The sequence below is a fragment of the Apteryx rowi genome, unplaced genomic scaffold (assembly GCF_003343035.1).
Source record: "Apteryx rowi isolate R43461 unplaced genomic scaffold, aptRow1 scaffold_152, whole genome shotgun sequence".
Classification (NCBI taxonomy): Eukaryota; Metazoa; Chordata; class Aves; order Apterygiformes; family Apterygidae; genus Apteryx; species Apteryx rowi.
The window spans coordinates 18148-36755 of record NW_020447775.1 but is presented as its reverse complement, the minus strand read 5'-3'; the positions used below and the strand labels follow the sequence as shown (position 1 = coordinate 36755).

General features: G+C 38.4%; 1 protein-coding gene across 4 annotated transcripts in view; it reads left to right on the top strand.

Annotated features, from left to right (window-relative positions):
* Nucleotides 1–18608, top strand: part of AP2A2 (adaptor related protein complex 2 subunit alpha 2) — a 52125-nt gene that overhangs the window by 23995 nt on the left and 9522 nt on the right. For 2 of the 4 annotated variants that reach the window (XM_026059068.1, XM_026059066.1), the window contains exons 3-15: nucleotides 1866–2008; nucleotides 2879–3072; nucleotides 5063–5192; nucleotides 6292–6393; nucleotides 7774–7882; nucleotides 8364–8529; nucleotides 8967–9135; nucleotides 10290–10427; nucleotides 11663–11845; nucleotides 12908–13005; nucleotides 13195–13426; nucleotides 15288–15461; nucleotides 17384–17547. In XM_026059068.1, the coding sequence (XP_025914853.1) occupies nucleotides 1866–2008; nucleotides 2879–3072; nucleotides 5063–5192; nucleotides 6292–6393; nucleotides 7774–7882; nucleotides 8364–8529; nucleotides 8967–9135; nucleotides 10290–10427; nucleotides 11663–11845; nucleotides 12908–13005; nucleotides 13195–13426; nucleotides 15288–15461; nucleotides 17384–17547 (2002 nt within the window). The remainder of the gene's footprint in view (nucleotides 1–1865; nucleotides 2009–2878; nucleotides 3073–5062; nucleotides 5193–6291; nucleotides 6394–7773; nucleotides 7883–8363; nucleotides 8530–8966; nucleotides 9136–10289; nucleotides 10428–11662; nucleotides 11846–12907; nucleotides 13006–13194; nucleotides 13427–15287; nucleotides 15462–17383; nucleotides 17548–18608) is intronic. The other 2 variants (XM_026059069.1, XM_026059067.1) reach the window with 2 other exon arrangements.

Below are 18608 nucleotides of genomic sequence, written 5' to 3'. Positions count from 1 at the left end.
GTGGGGAGGAAGAAGGGGAGACTTCTGTGCTATTAAGGTTATTTATTATATATTTAACTGCCTGCTACATATATCTGTGATTAAAAAAAATACATCTTGGAGCTTTTTTATAAAGGTAAAAACTTGGAGATATTTTGTTTAAGCTTCATTTTATGCAATGCTATTCTGGCTGAACTTGCCCATCACTGAGGAATGCACGCTGCTCTGACAGATGAGTTATTCTGGACCCTGAATGCAGAAGCTAAGGAGTGTATATAGCCTTCTAGGCAGCAGCCTCTACGATAATTTTCTTCCCTGACCAAACTGAAGAATTTGGGCTTTTTGATTTACTGGTGCTCCTCTGCCTGCTGATGGGGGAGGGGAGGAAATGTCCCACAAAAAACATGTGTTCCTATTTAGCCATTTCCTTATGAAGGAGGAATGGCTTGCCTGATGAGCTGTGACCTGTTATACTGTGTTGTGACTGGAGACAGAAGAAAATGGTTTAAAAGACCATGCTCTCAAACTTCTAAAAATACCTCTGTACATCAAGCTAAGGCCGAACCCACATGGAGTGCCTTTTTCTTCTAAAACTGAAACACTTGTGAATACTTCTATCTTATGAACACTTTAAAACTGACTTGGTAGTCACATCCCAAGGCCTAAAACATGGAAATGAATCTGGATCATTCTGCCTTTTTAAAAAAGACTTACTGTTTTATTTTGTTGCTACCTAGTTCTCTACTGTGGAACACTTGAAATCTGCTATGAATAGTATTCAGTCATAACAAAAAAGATAATTTGCTTATAAAACTTGTGTTGCACCAGCTCTGTAGCTTAGAGGCCTATGGTCTTCCTACTGTATGGATTAGTATTAGTAGTTGGGAAGGATCCTTTCCTGTGATAAAGCTTGAACAGTTGGTTTAACAGGAGAACAAGTGTACAGAAGGCATGTACCTGTTCTTTGATCAATTTTTACTTTTTCTATTTTAATTAAGAGACATGTACTGACTCTCAGTAAGAAAACCTTTTAAGGACATATTGGGAGAATTCAGAGACTAGATGGAAGGGTTGGCTTGTTTCATGGCTGGGTCCTTTAGGATACAGATGATGGCAATAGTAAATGGAGCTAACACTGAAGTCTTCAGGTTCTTTTCTCATACAAATACTTGTCTAAATATCAAATTAATATAAAACTGATACCATGTGAATGTTTTGTAGATTTGGTGACAACTCTGCTTTTTGAGAGTTGTGCCTCTTTCTCCTGTTTCAGACCATTAGAAAATGCTACAAGCTACTTGTGTCCCACAACTGGGAATAATTTTTAAGTCCAAGTGGCAAGTTACTTGACTTGTCTGACATCCGTTAGTGATAGCTTGTGATAACTTTCATGTGTTTAGCACAAAATGGTGCAAAGTTTTTAGTCTTTTTAGGTGAGTGTTAAGAGGATTTTTCACAATTTATTCAACATAGAGTTTCATAAATTACCTTTCCACTGAAAAGATGGAAACACCTAGTGATTTGCCTCTACCCTATGCTTGCATATGTGGGATGGTACTTCTGAGATTGTAAAAACCCAACAGTACAATAAGCTTTCATTTACTGTTAACTGAATGCTAAGACTGATGTTACGTAAAATGCAATTACCTTAGTTATAGTGAAACTCTCGACATTTGTATTTCTTATGCAGCATTGTACATAGTGAATCAAATGCCAATCATCATTACTAAATGCTACTATAAATCTTTTTACCCTATCTAAGACATGATGAGGTACTTCAGTGGAGCTGTTTACCTTTGCAGGGGGGCAGATGTCAGGTCTCAGTGGGGGACCTGAAATATAGGAACAACACAGGCTTAATCACTCTTTGTTTCCTTGCTTTCTAGGTGACAAGGCTCTGGATGGCTACAGTAAGAAAAAATATGTCTGCAAGCTGCTTTTCATCTTTCTCCTGGGGCATGACATTGACTTTGGTCACATGGAGGCTGTAAACCTGCTCAGTTCTAATAGATATACAGAAAAACAAATAGTGAGTGAATGCCAGCTCTATAAAAGACAAGGCATACTGTCTAATATCCTRCCTCAGATGTATAATCTGTATTTAAACCCCCGCTCCCCGGACTTTCCTCAAATTAAAGTCTTGTTTTGGATCTAGCAGGGACTCAAAAACACCTGTTGGTGCAGAGGGTTTCTTGTTCTAGTAAATGATTCAAGAGGTTGTGTTCCTATAGTGCCTAAGTAAATTATGCTAATTGTAACAGCTAAGAACATGTACTCTGCCTAAAAGTTACTTGTTAGGAAAACTGCCTTGTCTCCAGTGTTCAGGTAGAACTTGAGGCTTTATAGAAAGTCATTCAAAGAAATGCGTTAATGCCTACTAATAAACTGTGGTGCAAGCATGAGTTCCAGTGCAAGTTTTGTGTGGTAGCTAGCTATAAAGTATTTGAACCAGAATAAGGCAAGCACCTTCTACATTTTCAGAATATCCCCTTAAATTTTCCCAGGGAAGGTCAAATTTATCAGGTAAATGTAGTCCAGTGATGTCTGAACAGTAAGCCAAATTCTTGATTTGCTTCTCGTTCAAATACTATCCCATTCATGAGAAATGATCTAACTGGGTATAAGCTGAAACAGATTGTGATCTGCAGGCCCTGAGCCCTGCATCTTTTTCACAGAAAAGCAATGATCTGGGGAAACACTAAACTATATGCACCCGTGCTTACTTCATTTGATCTTTCTAGCCTTTACTGTGGTATCTTAAGTATCTAACTATTTCTGCCCATTCCTCCAGTATTGGAGGAGAACTGTGATGTGCTCAAATAATTATTTGTGACATTAAAGGAAAACATAAACTAAGTCAGCTAAAATCAATTTTCCTTTTCCTTTCTCTGAATCACAGGGGTATCTCTTCATCTCTGTACTAGTGAACTCTAACAGTGAGCTGATTCGCTTAATAAACAACGCGATCAAGAATGATCTGGCCAGCCGCAACCCCACCTTCATGGGCCTGGCTCTGCATTGTATTGCTAACGTGGGTAGCCGGGAGATGGCGGAAGCATTCGCTGGAGAAATTCCAAAAATACTTGTAGCCGGGTAGGTATGACAGGCCTCCTTCAAATACAACACCAATAAGCCTTTTAAACCACTCAGTTCATCAGGAACAGCTGAATCTGTACTTAGATGTATGCAACCCTGTGTCTTGTAATGAAAATACTGACAGTTCCCAGTAACTGTGGATGCTCTGACATACCTGAGCATGGGATTGCATGCACAATATATAAATAAAACATGGGAGTTAAGACTATGTCAGTATCTCAGATAGACTTTTAGAGCTCTGTGTAACAATAGTCTTTTTTTCTATTTAAAAGTTTAGTAGTGAAAACCTCTGAAGCATGTACGTTTTGCTTTTCGCATCTCTCCTGATGCGAAGAGGAGCAATAAATGGATCTAAATATAGAGACTTAAACTACAAATCTCACTATAAAAGGAAGCTGTTCTTGATGAATGTCATGACCATTTGAATGTGCAAGTATTCTTTGTACAGCAAGCATTCTGGCTTCCTCTGCTAGCCATGTGAATTGTCTGGGTAAGGGTAGCGATTTCTGTATAAAGTAGACGACTCTGACTACTTGTAGTTAAATAAACATAGTGAAACCTGTGATTGCAGGGCTATTTTATTTTGAAACGTAAAGCTTCCAAACAGTACATTTAAACTGTTATAGATATTACATGTTTTGAAATGTGTATGGATCTTTGTTTTACAGTAAGCTGATATCTGACACTAATGTTACAAAGTAGTATGTTGCATAAGAACTGTATTAATACTCTAAATGTCAAGCCCTGGAGCTTAAAAATGTTGAAAATGCATTTGTTTATGCAACGCTAATTCTGACTTTGTCTATGTGCACTGTCTGAGCTGGGGATAAAGGGAAGGATATGGTGTGATATCTAGGAGTTGTTCAAGAGTTCGCTTGAATTTTGCTGCTATTGAAATAGTGCCATTGTAATGCCACATCTCTGTCAATTCTTTGTGTATAACAAGTAAGGTTTGAACATTATTAGTGTTTTGCAGTGCTGAAACTTAATATGGGCTGGAAAGAGAAGAGGAATAAGCAGCCGGCACCTGATGCTCTCTCTGTGTCTGGGCTGGTGGATGAAATGGCAGAGAATCCATCCCAGAACTTCACCTTTCTCAGTAAATGTGGCATTTCCTGAGTAAGAGTGGGTCTGAAGAAAACAAATTCTAGGGCTCGGTCAGGCTCGCTGCATTCCTCTCCTGCAATGTCCTTGTCAGTTGTTGGGGATGTGCAGTTTTGGGGAGGTCTGAGCAATTAACCAAGAGTGCAATGTATAAATTGGCTCTTAAAACTTTCAGCACTAGTGGTCTGTACATTCCTGACTGTTGTGATTGACAGAATGTGTAAAAACAAATATTTAACTGACTGTTTTGTGGAAGGGAGTTCACTGAACTATGGTTGTAGCATGCTGCTCTCAAAATAGTAAATTCCAGTGTTGTCAGCTTGAACAGCAAAGCGAAAAGATCAGTAGGTAGCATGCTAGGTGATATTTAGCTTACTTGGATGCTAGCCAAAGGTCCTGAAGCTGTTGAGTAGGCCCAGTGTATTAGAAATTGTTAACTCTGGAGGTCCAGGTTTGTACCCGTGCATAACTTGAAATGCACCTTAACTGTGTGACTTGAGTCTCTTCAGAAGAAGCTTGCACTCATGATGCCTAGTGAACTTCTGACTCTAATGAATGACTTTCAGCTCTAGTGAAGAGGTGTGAAGTGTCGCTCTAAGTTTTTTAAAAAACAAAACAAAAAAAAAACAACCCACCCACATGCATTACAGAGGATACAAGAAATGCAATGGTTTAACTAGTCAAGTTTTCAACTGACCTGACAATTTTAAAGAACAAATGCTCTTAGCATAGAAAGAATCTAGTTAACTAACTTCTGTTTCYATATACTTGAATAGATACTACTTCACTAGGGATGTTGCAGCAGTGCAAAGACTAGCCTAATGCTGGCCTGTGAGTATTGCTGTGACTTTAATACAAATTAAAACATGATTGTGTCTTGCAGAGATACTATGGATAGTGTGAAACAGAGTGCTGCGTTATGCTTGCTGCGTCTCTATAGAACTTCTCCTGACCTTGTCCCAATGGGAGACTGGACGTCCAGGGTGGTGCATCTCCTCAATGACCAGCACTTGGTAAACTAGTTTAGTTTACTTCCGTTTCTTGGGCCTACTCTGTATAGATAATGATAACTGTTAAATGCATTCTGAATTTATTCCCTTCTGAGTCTTTTGAGCATGTGAGTGGGTTGCTGTTCTCTTCAGGCTTAGGGATAGAGATGGAAGAAGGTTGTCCTTCTCCTAATTAATGTGTATTAATTTCTGATAAAGCCCTGCTTTATTAGACTTGTCAATATAAGAATAGTATGCGTAAGCTTGTCTTCCTTTGCTATGACTGTAAATAGCTTAATCTTGTGCCTTGTGATCATAAATCATATGTGTAGGTGTAATGTTAATTATTTTCAGGCCTCTCTGAGGATTAGAGCTGCACTGAAAATGCAAAGCCTGATTTGCCAGTGCTTGGACTTCACTGTCCTGTGGTCTCCAAGTGGTCATTTTTATCCTGCAGGTTCAAAAAACCCTATTGGTCTAAATAAGAAAGCCTATTTTCCCCATCCTTTATGAATATAGGGCTACTTGGACCTGCACTTCAAAAGTAATAGGAGTACTTTAGTCTGTAGTGATTTCAAATGTGAAATATTAAAATATAATGAAATGTAGTGAATATTATTAACATATATGTAAAATATAAAAGCTTAAAAATTTTWATTTTAATTTTATTTTAGTAATTTTAATTTTATAAAATATATTATACAAATCTTTTCTCTCTTTTTTTCTTTTTTTTGTTTCATGTGGGGTTGTCAGAGTTTTTTCCTGGATGATCTGCTGTGTGCTGCCTTTTTTTTTTTTTTTTCTTTAAGCATATTTCTCTGAATTTATTTTAGGTGGGCTAATCAAACATGAGCCACAACTAATACAAAAATGGTATAAAATACTTTGCAAGTATGACAGTATCACATTGCTAATGCTCAAAGAACAAATGCTTGTTGATTTTAAAAAATGTATACTTAGTCTAGCTGTTGGCTAAGTGAAGGGTTTTCTAATTTGGGGCTTTGTCATTGGGATAAACTTAGTTTTCTTTTATATTAGAAATCCTTCAAGTGAAAGATGCTGTTAATTAGGACCATCTTAAACTGTTACAAAACTGAACTTAAGGCTTTGTTCTTCTTTCTAGGGTGTGGTTACTGCAGCTACAAGTCTGATTACTACTTTGGCACAGAAGAATCCAGAAGAGTTCAAAACTTCAGTCTCCTTGGCAGTGTCAAGATTAAGCAGAGTAAGTCTAATGTTAACCCTGATAATACTTCACTGTTTAACTTACTCTGCTCTCTAGGTCACGTTAACCTAGAAAACTCAGTAAATCAACAGTAAGCTAGATTAGTTTGCTGTGCTGTTAAAAATGAGGATCATTCGATTTCACTGTGTGTGTATGGAGATATAAATATATATCTCCATATATACGCATGCACACAGACAGAGCTAGTTCAGTTAGCCTGTCTTAATATTTGTTGCTTACAGTGATGAAAAACTATATTAGCTTGCACAAATTTTTTGAGGGTACCTCTTGCTACATGCCAAGTCTGCGTAGTTGAACAGTCTCGCGTTCTCCCTGCTGCAAGAATCCTCACAATGCAATTAAGGCTTTTATCCTTGTTTTCTGTTACTGTAACACTAAAGAGTAATTGGATCAAAAATTAATTCTGGAAACTTCTGCATGGAACCTCCCAAAATACAGCCCATGCTTTTAATTTTATATAAACTTCATACAAGATAATGAATCTTCTTCCTACTCATTCTTGTGTTGCTGCTAAACTAATATTCATAAGCATTTAATATTCCGTAAATGGATGTATGAGGTTAAGCAGGGGGAAGAAGCACTGAAACATTTCTTGGATGTGAAGCTTTTTTTCTTAAAAGCCAGGGAATTCTAAGGGAAAATGAATAGCTGTTTCATAAAGGAGCAGCAACCATCAGGTGGAGTGTCTCTGAGCAAAGCTAATGCCAGACTTGTGCTTACTCTGTAATCCTTACACTGTGTGTGTGTGGGGGGGGGGGGGAATCTGAAGAGAAGTAGTTCCTCTGAAACCCAAGGTAATCCTTGTCACATTTCACTATGTATATAAACTTTTCTGTAAAAGTAAAATGTTCTTTACTGTGGAGCATGAATGTTAATAGAGGAGTAATTGGTCCTTCTGCTTTTTAAGTTCAATCTATCAATAATTCTCATATTTAAAGATGCCATGTTCACCTGTCTATGGTCAGTAAGGTGTAGCAGTACGTTTAGTGTTTTGGCTGAATCTCAATAATTGTGGTCAAGATGCATCATTAAACCAATGCAAGCCAAGCTTCTGGTTAAACATTTGGTATTACATTATGGTCATGTTTCTTTCTAAGGAAAGCACAGAATGATTCTGGGAGGAGCTCCCTGGACTACTGTATCAATAAAACTGAATTCATCTGATTAGAGAACCTGACAATGTACTGATAGTATAACAACTTGAACCTAATTAATCTCCTTGATTAAACATTGCCAGTGGCATAGTTCTATAAACCTCTATCAAAGGTGACCTACAGTGCGCTTTTTTGTTGAGTGCTTCTATTAATTGCAAATCACTTGAAACTGCAGTAGCTGAGGTGCAATCTGCTTATTTTACAGATTGTAACCTCTGCATCAACAGATCTTCAGGACTATACTTATTACTTTGTTCCTGCTCCTTGGTTGTCTGTGAAACTTCTGAGGCTGTTACAGTGCTATCCACCTCCAGGTAATGCACAAATCATAACAGTTGTCACCTCTTATGCAGTGCGTCATATCCAGAGGGCCACTGTGGTGGTGTATGAACACAACCTGGAGTGCAAGCACAGTGTCTTAAGATCTGGATACTGAAGCTTGTGCTCTTCAGGAGTTTCAGATTGTTCAAATGGCTGTTTTAGGTGGATTGCAAGATGCATGTTGATTTAACACTTTGCTCTAAGACACCTAGCTCTTCAAATTATGTTGCAAGTGTTTAATATTCTTTAATGTTATCAACGATATTGAAGTCTTGAAATACATGACAGTGCAGATAATGTTTGGCTTTTGTTCTTGCCCAAGTAGAAGTGTGGCTTAGACTTCCTTGTCAAATGTGTGTTAGGGGAGGGTGAACTGTTTAACACAATATTGCCTCAATTTATTCTCCAAGATTAGCAGGGTGGAAGGCCTAAAGCAGGGGTTGGGGTGTTGAGTGAAATGAAGTTGTCCAACAGCTTGTTCTTCTCCAGAAGACCCTGCGGTACGTGGTCGTCTCACAGAATGCCTGGAAACTATTCTTAACAAAGCTCAGGAGCCACCAAAATCTAAGAAAGTACAACACTCGAATGCAAAGAATGCTGTGCTGTTTGAGGCAATAAGCTTAATTATACATCATGACAGGTGAGCAGTGAGAATATTTTCATTACAACAGTGTTTTGGTTTTTGTTTGTTTTAATGGAAAACCATGACTTTATCTTGAATGCTAAATAGAATTTTGCTAAAAGGGAAAATCAGAGCATGAAGTTGCTGGCCAGGTTGGAACATCACCTGCAGCACTGGATTTGAAAAGTATTAATGAACTATGTCACTACTAGCAATTTTTTTATTGCTGTTTCCTGCTCTTTTCTAGTGTTTAGTTTTGTGTTGTGACCCACGACTCTAATCCAATAGAGATGATTCACTCACAGTATCTGAATTTTCATTTCACCAGCAGTATGTTCTAGCAGCCACTTTTTGAGGCACTTTAAGAAACTTGCACTGCAGAAACAGTATTCTGTATCCAGTGTTCTCGTATCTGTTGCTTTTAACCCATTCACTTTCTCTCCTGTTCTGTGCAGTGAGCCAAATCTACTAGTYCGTGCCTGTAACCAGCTAGGTCAGTTCTTGCAGCACCGAGAAACTAATTTGCGTTACCTAGCACTGGAAAGCATGTGCACGCTTGCCAGCTCTGAATTCTCACATGAGGCTGTGAAAACACACATAGAAACAGTTATCAATGCATTGAAGGTAAATATTAAGTGTACAGTCTGTTTTAAGTCTTTCTTCATGTCCCCCTCCCCTCCCCACCCCATTTAGGCTAATAATACTTGGGGACCAAATGAGTTATTTCTAGAAGTTTGCTGTAGTTTTTCTTTAATTCTGCAAAATTATGCTGTGCTTATAACAATAAAAGTTAACTTCAATTTACTTTTGCAAATTACTGGTGGATCTGATACTTGTTGTTGAGGCTCCAAAATGTTACAGGGGTCATAAGCTGGAGACTGAAGACAAATGAGTCTTTCAAAAAAGTTGAAATTCAAAACAAAGAATGCTCAGGAAGACTTTGTCCTGTTGCTATCTCTGTTGATAAAAACAGACATTACCCCTTCACTGCAGCAACTTGTGGGGAGCAGTAGAGTAGGTGATCAGCTTCCCCTACAGAATTTTAAGCTTTTTCAAAAGTCAGGAAACCATAAAGCTGTATCTCCAGCAGAAATTGAAACAGGAAGACTTATTTGCACCTAGTTTTGCTTGGCAGTGCAAAACGCTTCAGTGTTTACGTGTAATGTTTCCTTCCAAGCTCATCCTGTAGCATATTAATACATTTGTCTAACCTTAAAGCATGTATCTCTGTTTCAGCTGAGCTTCTATTGATTTGAGGCAAGCTCAGTGCTAAAGCTCCAGATAGTTAATTGTCCATTGGCCTGATGAGTTTGACCATCTTGGCTGGTTCTTAATGCGTTTGTGACAAGGGGCGCAGGTTACCCTATGTGCAGTGCACCACGAGCTCATTAACCCTTGGAGGGCAATAGTGGAGTTCTGTGCAAACTCTTCCATACTCTCAGCACTTGCCCGGATTTGAATATGTATAGTATGTAAACAAAACCTCATGGTTTGATGTTAAAATTAAATGTTATATAAAACCAGTAAGCCCTCTGAGTCTCCAGTGACCTCTCCCTAGGTGACTGAAAGTGGGAATAACATGAGAAACTTGTAGCTCATGTYAACGGCATTTCAAAGTTTTGAACAACTTCATTCTGCATCTGAAAGCTTATTAAAAGGCATTTGTCTTAAATTTGACTGTGAATAATAAAATGTGGAAGTTTATTTGGAAAGCATGTGCAACTTATTGAACAGATTAAAGGTGAAATCATCATGACCTGCTTTGTCTCCTTTTGCAGACTGAAAGGGATGTGAGCGTACGGCAGAGAGCTGTAGATCTCCTGTATGCAATGTGTGACCGAAGCAATGCTCAACAGATTGTGGCTGAAATGCTGAATTATTTGGAGACTGCTGATTATTCCATTAGAGAAGAAATTGTGAGATATTTATATTTTCTTAATTTTTTGTATCTGACCACATGGGATGCAGGGTAGTCTGTGACAGAGATTCTTTGAAGGTGGTTTAAAAAAAAAAAAAGCAAAACTTCATAAAGGCTGTATCTAATAATGACATCTTTGTTTAGGTTAAACTAAAGAAAACACTTGAAATGGGGAATTTTAAAAAGTAATTTTGGTCTCAGGCCATTGAATAGAGACATGAACTGAATTTTATTAGTGCTCAAGTAAATACAATCTCTAGTTGTACTGAGTTATGTCTTATCTCTAGACAACTATTTTTGTTTCAAAACTTAGTGTGATAAATGCTTATTTTTGTATGTAGAATTTTAAACTGTGTGCTGTGAGAACATTCCCCTAGCCTAAGGATTCCCAAGAACTCTGCCTTATATGATGAGTTAAAAGGGAGGAATGTTATCTACCTCCTTTCTCGCAGCGAAAAAAGATTAAATACCCAGTGAGTGACGTTCCTATAAGTATAGCCATAGTCTGTATTTACGGTAGTTATTTAGTTAGGACTAAGCTGCTAAAAGTTCTTGATCAGATTAACGTAGAATAGAAAGTTACTTGATTTACCTCTTATACTGTCTCGTTGCTGTTGGCAGACTACACTGACTTTGCAGATAATGTGAATTTCATTCTGTTAACTTACTGCTCCTAAAAGAACTGGCTAGTACAGATGCAACCCAGTCCAAATGATGTGGTAGCCTCTTCCTAATGCTGACCCTTTGCTGCAGGATATATGAATCTTGACATTATCTGAAATGACAACTATTTTGGTGACTCTGAGTTGTCTCCACTAGCTTGAATATCCAAATTTTTTTAAGAGTTCTTCAGATTTCTACTTAGTGCTGTCTCAGTGATGGTTTCGATGCTTTTATAGCAAAGAATATTTTTTTCAATAGCTTGTTCTTGATCACTTAGTTCATCTGTGGCTCTTCAACTGTGTACTACTTGCAGCACACACTAATGCACCCCTAGGACTTTATGTGCCTGGCAGCAGGCAATTTCTGGCACAGAGCTTCAATATTCATCTTTCACCTTAGCTTGGGGAGCAAGTGAGCTAGCAGAGACAGCTGAAGCAGATGTTTCTGGGTTGCTATGAGGCTTCACTGAATACATAAAAATGAATCTTGTTTCACAGCTTATAGAATCACAGCTTATAAAATCAAGAAGACTGAATAGTTTCTGCTGTCTTGTCTTCTGTGTTTGCTCAGGTTCTGAAAGTTGCAATTCTAGCCGAGAAGTATGCCGTGGATTATACGTGGTACGTGGATACGATCTTGAATCTAATTCGGATTGCTGGTGACTATGTCAGCGAAGAAGTATGGTACCGAGTTATTCAGATTGTCATTAACAGGGATGATGTTCAAGGGTATGCAGCAAAGACTGTTTTTGAGGTGAGAATAACTCTTCTGCGTTTGCTTTCAAAATGGTGTGGAAATTGAGCAAACACCATGTAGTCTAGCAGCTGTGCGTGCTTTCCCATGTTAGGGAGGAATAAAAATCTGCTCATGAATTATTTCAAGAAAATACTGCGGGAGCTTTGCATAAGTCTAGCATCATAGACTTTGAGCCAGAGACTAGATTAGGAGGATGAAAAGCTGCTCTGGCTTAGGTAAGTAATGTAGAATTACCTGGTTGTTTATAGGCTTTTGGGGAGGGAGGATGTATTCTGCCTTTTAAAAAAAAAAAAAAAAAAAAAAAAAAAACACCTTATTGCCACACTGAAAAAAGAGGTTTTTTTGAGTGAATAGCTTAGTAAGGAAACTGCATTACCTGGAAAAATACTGAAACAGAATAAAAACAGGAGGCTCTTGCAAGTTTTTTCAGTTTTCTGGGCTGTAGGAATCCAAACACTCAAGATAACTTGGTGATCCTTCTAGAGTATGTGCCCATTCCTGCTGTTTAGGATCTCATACAACTGGAATTTGAGCTATTAATGGAGACTTTTCCAAATAGCTGACCTTATTGCTCTGACTCTGCTTGGATTCTTCATATGGGCTTTCTACTTTCTTGGTCTCCTTGTCTAAATGCTTAAGTTGACTTTCAGAACTCATCCCTGCTGTGGATGCCTTCATATTTAAAAAGGCAGTATTTACATCTTGGACAACCTCAGCACACTCCCGCAAGAATCTAATTAAACATATTGACATACTTCTGACTCTCCTAAGGATGTTAGGAAAATCCAGGTGGTTGTATCTGTCCTCAGAAGTCCACAGTGCTGCTAGGTGGGCTTTAAGAATGCTCCTGGGTTAGTAACACTTATGTTAGGTATGACTTAGCTTGGTTAATCTTTGTATATTTTATAGAAAAATCTCCACCATGTTTTTGCATAAGTGGCTCTCTAGCTCCTAGACCTATGATCTGCAGACCAGGAAACTGGACATGGAACTGACAGGTGAAGTAGAACTCTTTGACGTATTACAGATCAATGACCAACTATTAATGTGTTCTTACAGGCCCTTCAAGCTCCAGCATGCCATGAGAATCTTGTAAAAGTAGGTGGCTACATTTTGGGAGAATTTGGAAATCTGATAGCAGGTGATCCAAGGTCCAGGTAAAATGCCTTTTAAAGACAACCATTTAAAATATGCAATTGGAATAGTAATACCTCTTTTGTAAAGAATTACTGTCTGTTTAATGTTCTTAAGCTCATAAACAAATGATTTGGCACTTGATAGTAATGCATTTAAGAATTATCATCTCTATGAAAACTGAACAAATGATTTTTTTCTTATCTTTTAAGTCCCCTCATCCAGTTCAACTTGCTACACTCCAAGTTTCATCTGTGTAGTGTTCCTACCCGAGCTCTGCTTCTGTCTACCTACATCAAGTTTGTGAACCTGTTTCCAGAAATCAAAACTACAATTCAAGATGTATTGCGCAGTGACAGTCAGCTAAAGAATGCTGATGTTGAGCTGCAGCAGAGAGCTGTTGAATATCTGAGGCTCAGTACCATTGCCAGTACTGATATCTTGGTAGGTGTAGAGATTTTTTTTATTATGGAGAACTCTTTAGCTATGTGAACATCAAATCCAATTCTGGATCTTCTGTCAATGAATAAAGTTCCACTAAACCTTAGCTGATTACTTAAAATCTTCCTTCAAATTAAGGATCCGCAAATTGGCTGCTTTTTTTTTTGTTTGTTTGTTTTTGTTTGTTTGTTTTTTGTTTTTTTTCTATCTGTGTACTGAATTTAGCTGCAGCCATCTTTGACTTAGAGCTAAAAATCAAAGTTGTTATTGCTCTGGTGGAAAAGTAAGACTTAATGCATGTTAATCTGGGCTTGGTGAAAGCTGGCATAGTACGAAGCCCTACACTATTTGTACACTGAAAGGCTGGTGCCTTATATTCTGAAGCCTTTTACATTTCAATATTTGTATGTTCTTCTGTAGCCTGCTCACTAGGTAGCTGTAACTTTGACGAAATTAGAGCTGGCTGATAGCTGTGGCTGATGCAGAGTCCTGTGTCATTGGACAGTTCAGGTTACTGAAGTGCTGAGCTCTGGCTTGAAGGAAGCCTGTGTGCTTAGGGAAAGTCTTGCCATGGGCAGTGTAGTGGTCGAATGACATGCATATGGTGTTTAAAGCTTAACTGGGGTAGTTTGTGTGCTTTTAGAGGAGGGTTGGGAACACCTGACTGGGTGAATTTGTAAGAAGCAGATCAACATGCAAGCATGGACAGCTTTTACTAAAGCGTACGAAGCTGGAGTTCTTGGCTCAATGGAAGTGAGCTGTCAAAGTCTGGAAGTAGATAATAATCACTTAAAAGCACGTGCGCGCTACAACCATATACATGCAGAACCTGTAAGATGTCAACACTGAGTATTACATAAAGAGAACAGTATGAGAGCTGTGTGCTGATGGCTTGTATATTAAAGTATGTTTTTTCAAAGATTTGATTAGAGTTTCAAAGATGTAATTATCGGATCAAGCCTTCAAAGTATGAAATCTCTTTTCCCTTCGAGTCCCTGGTCTAATTGTTTTGTATCGTTTAGTTCTGCAAGGATTGAAAAGTTAATGGCAGCTCTTTGAGGTCTGGAAAAGAAAGATGTCGAAGGGTTCTTTAAGCTATGATAAAGTGAATACATAACTCAAGACTAAATGGAATTATAAGTCTGCCACTTTAATGCTTGGGTTTTCTTTAACAATTAGTCAAAACTCATGTAGACTATAGGTTGGCAGGCAGGAAACCTGCAATTCTCTGTGCAGAACTCTTTGTCCCCAGAAGTTCCCAGACAGTGTTTTAACTTGGCGTTCTCAGGTCTGGCCAGAGCATGTCACCCTCAGTCTTGTGACTGGTAATAAATGTTTAGGTCTCAATAGGTCCTAGTCTGGGTAGTCTTCAGTGGCTCCAGTCTAGGTCTGCTTTACCTAAGAACCTTTAGGTCTGCTGTGATCCAAGCTTGTTGGTGGTGTGTGGTGTGTTGTGTTTAGGTGTGGGGGTTTTTTTAATAGCACTTTACTAGAGAGGTAATCTGCACCTGTTTTTGTAAGCACCTCCTTTGGGAAGACTGTTTTCAAAATTATGCTCTGTGTATCTTCAAGGTTAGGTCAGTTGTCTGTGGAAGGTGTCATGAAGAAGGTGAAAGAAGGAAGGGCATTTCAGCGAAAGCTCCCAGGTTGCCAATCAGAAAGTAGACTTCAGAAAATTTTGAATATTTTTTTAAAGACAAATCTACTCTACCACTGTACAACAGACTGCATAGTGGTTTTCTGTATAGGTAGTTCTACTCTTGCCTGAACATCATGCAATGTATAAGGGTGTTTCTCTTCAAAGACTAGAAAGTTGATCTGGCTTTCTTTGTCAATGTAACTAATATACCTCTTCTGTGATAAGGCTACAGTGCTAGAAGAAATGCCTCCCTTTCCGGAGAGAGAATCTTCTATTTTGGCTAAGCTCAAGAAGAAGAAGGGTCCTGGCACGGTTACTGACCTGGAAGAGATCAAAAAGGAGAGGAGCTCTGATATGAATGGAAGTGCTGAACCTGCCTCTGTCAATGCCAGTGCTGTTGTGAGTTTAAAAACTGTTCTTATTTCAGTAGTTGATGAGGTGTGGAAGTGAAGAGGGAACTGCTTCCTTAAAGTGACTTGGAACTTTTGGTCTTAAATTTAAGACTATGGGTGTTTGCTATAAAGTATCAGGGGAACCCATAGCTGCTTCCCCTGCATGCTTGTATTCAACTTTCCTTTGGAAAATTTACCCACAGTGTAAATGGGGAAGAATTGTCTGCAGTCTGGAAAAAAATCCTTTTTATGTTTTTACTCTGAGAAATATTGCTGCAACCTTAGAAATGGGAATATCCTTCTCTGGTTAAATTGCAGTGAAGGTGAGGTGCTAAAATGAACATATTTAAAAGGAGTGTCTTGAATTTCTAAGCATCAACTGTTCTTCTGCCTCTTCTAGCATGATAGATATTTTTGCATCTTGTTTTAGGTTATTTTTGTTTTCACTAGAAGTGAACAGCACTTTACTTAATGTGGGTGCTCATAAACTATAATGATGAGGTTATAGAAATGTATTTGACACAACTGTTTGAGTTCCAGTATGGTAGACAAAGCCTCTGTCTTGTTTGTTGAGCTGCAACTTCTCACTTTACTGTCAATTAAGGCTGGTAGGATGAATCACTCCCCGAACATAATACTTCAGCTTCCAGTTTTAATAACAAGGATAACTTTATAATTACAATTGAGGTGTAGTAGTAGATTACTTAAGAGGAAGAAGTGCTTTGGCACATTCCATACACATTTTTTTTAAAACTTAATCCTTTAACCTTGTCACTGCAGTATCTAGGAGTATCTGTGCTACTTACTAGTCACTTAAGTGCAACATCATTGAGTAGATGGAAGTACCTTTCCACCGGAGAAGTTGCGTGGTTTTTTGCATGCCAAACTGACTGAGGCAACTAGTATTTTAAATTGTGGAATGCCTTACCAGCTTCACTTTCTGTAGGTTAATAGCAGTGTAAGAAAGTCTGCTACATTACTTTCATCAGTGCCTTTGGTGTGACACCATCTTAGATGGCAAGAATATGGTCTAACTCAGAGTTCGGCCGTTTGTTTTGAACAGTTCTTAATGACTGGCTTCTGAAAAATCTTAGGGAATTTTTGGTTATCCTGCATCAAATTCAGTCTTTGGAGTACATGATAACCTTGAGTTGACTTGCATTTGGATGAGCTACTTAATAAAGCTAACTGTCGTGTCTGCTGCAAGTCTAAAATCTTATTCTTTTATCTTGTAACTCATTTTTAGTATATCTGGCATATTGTAGACTTAATATCTAATGCATAAACACTTTGGCTACTACCAGTCTGTGCTTTGTTCTTGTATGTGACTCCTGAATGCACACATGAGGCCTCTGATGGTGCATGATTCTGTGCCCTGGCTACTTCATTTGCTCCATTTATGAAGAATCTTCTTAAAGGTCTCACCTCTACCTTTTACTGCTTGTAGTCTAAATTAACTACAGGCTCTGCTTTTTTTTTGCTGGTTAGATTTTTTTGAAATGTTTCTAAGGTTTGTCAAGCTCTGAAACCCTCAGGACTAAACTGATGGTCAGCTTAAGATGCTGTGATGTTTTGATTCAGGCTTACATAAAGGCAGTGCTGAATTCTTCAGGGAAGAAAAGGAGCATGTTAGAATTTTACTCCCTACAGTACTTAGTTTCTCTTGATTTCCACAGAATCAGAATCCAGGTCTACAGGTCTTGTTTTTTTGTTTAACTTCTAGGTGGTGATAACTCAATTCAAGGGGAGGGGGAAGGAACCCTACATTGTCTGTTAATGACTTAAATTGAAACCCAAGGCGGTAACTGCGTTTATGAAGTCTGCCATTGCCAAAACCTTCATGGGGGAGGGAAGCACTTTGCCATAGCAAAAGGCAGCTCTGTTCTAGTCTTGTTATAGTTCGACTCTGAAGTGTCTTGTCTTCCCTAGTCTACTCCTTCTCCATCTGCGGATCTGCTGGGTCTGGGTGCAGCCCCTCTCACCAATTCAGCTCCCCCACCTGCCTCTAGCGGTAGCCTGCTCGTGGATGTATTTTCAGATTCGGCTTCTGCAGTTGCACCTCTTGCTCCTGGTTCTGATGACAACTTTGCAAGGTAATTGAAATTGAGACGCTCTGTAAGGACTCTGGGGAAGTATTTGCCTGCTAAAACAGGATTAGAGAAGAGAATACATCCAATGAATAACTTTCAGTTTTCTTCCAGCTACTTGAATGCATTCCCGGGTGGTAGTTGTGGAGCAGAAGGGGTGTTTTTGAACTCTTTATGCTGAATATCCTATCATTATTGAATACCTTTGCTCATGCAAAACTGAGTCTGTAGTAGTCAGCCTGAGGATATTAGCCACAGTCTTGCCTAGTTTTCTTGCTGGTTTTGCTTCTTTGTTAAATTAAGCTGCTCGTGCATCTCAGTAATACATGCTAAACTTTGGGGTTATCTGGCCCAACATGAATACATTGTTCTTGTACATCATATCCTGTTTCCATAAAGTGTTCTTGCATCACCTCACTTAMGGCAAACTTGCACTGGAACAGTGGGTTGGGTTGTTCCTAGCTATATATCCAGAGATAGTGTGTCTCAGTTTCAAGAAATACTTACATTGCTCTGCTACTGTCTGACAAACAGGCCAGAAAAAAAGGTTTTCTTTTTTTGGGAGCGGGAGATTTGATTAAAACTATCTTCCTACTTGCATTGCCAACTGTAGTATCAGGCATAATGTGTTATTAATTCCTTTAATATTAAATAGCCTGTAGCTATACTCAAATGTCACTTGGCTAAAATTTTGGAAGTAAATAGAATAAGATGACAGTGCATCTTTCAAAATCTATCTTCTTATTGGCTGAAGAGCATAATATTAATATTATCAAGGATGTTACATCATGATGTGATGATGCACTTGCAGGGCATCTTAATATAAGGGGCATAATTAGTGAAACTAATCTGCCTGGACCATGTTGCCTTTCATCAAAATTTTATACAAGGCCAGGCACTGTTGCAGGTTTGCAGTGATTAAAACTTGATCCTACATTTCTCTTGAAAAGCAGTAAGTGATGTATATTTGTGCTATGCAGTACCAAAATTTTAAGAAGCTATGCAAGCTTGTTAGAGCTTTTTTTTTTTTTTTTTTTTTTTTTAAGAAAAACTAAGCTTTTTTTAAA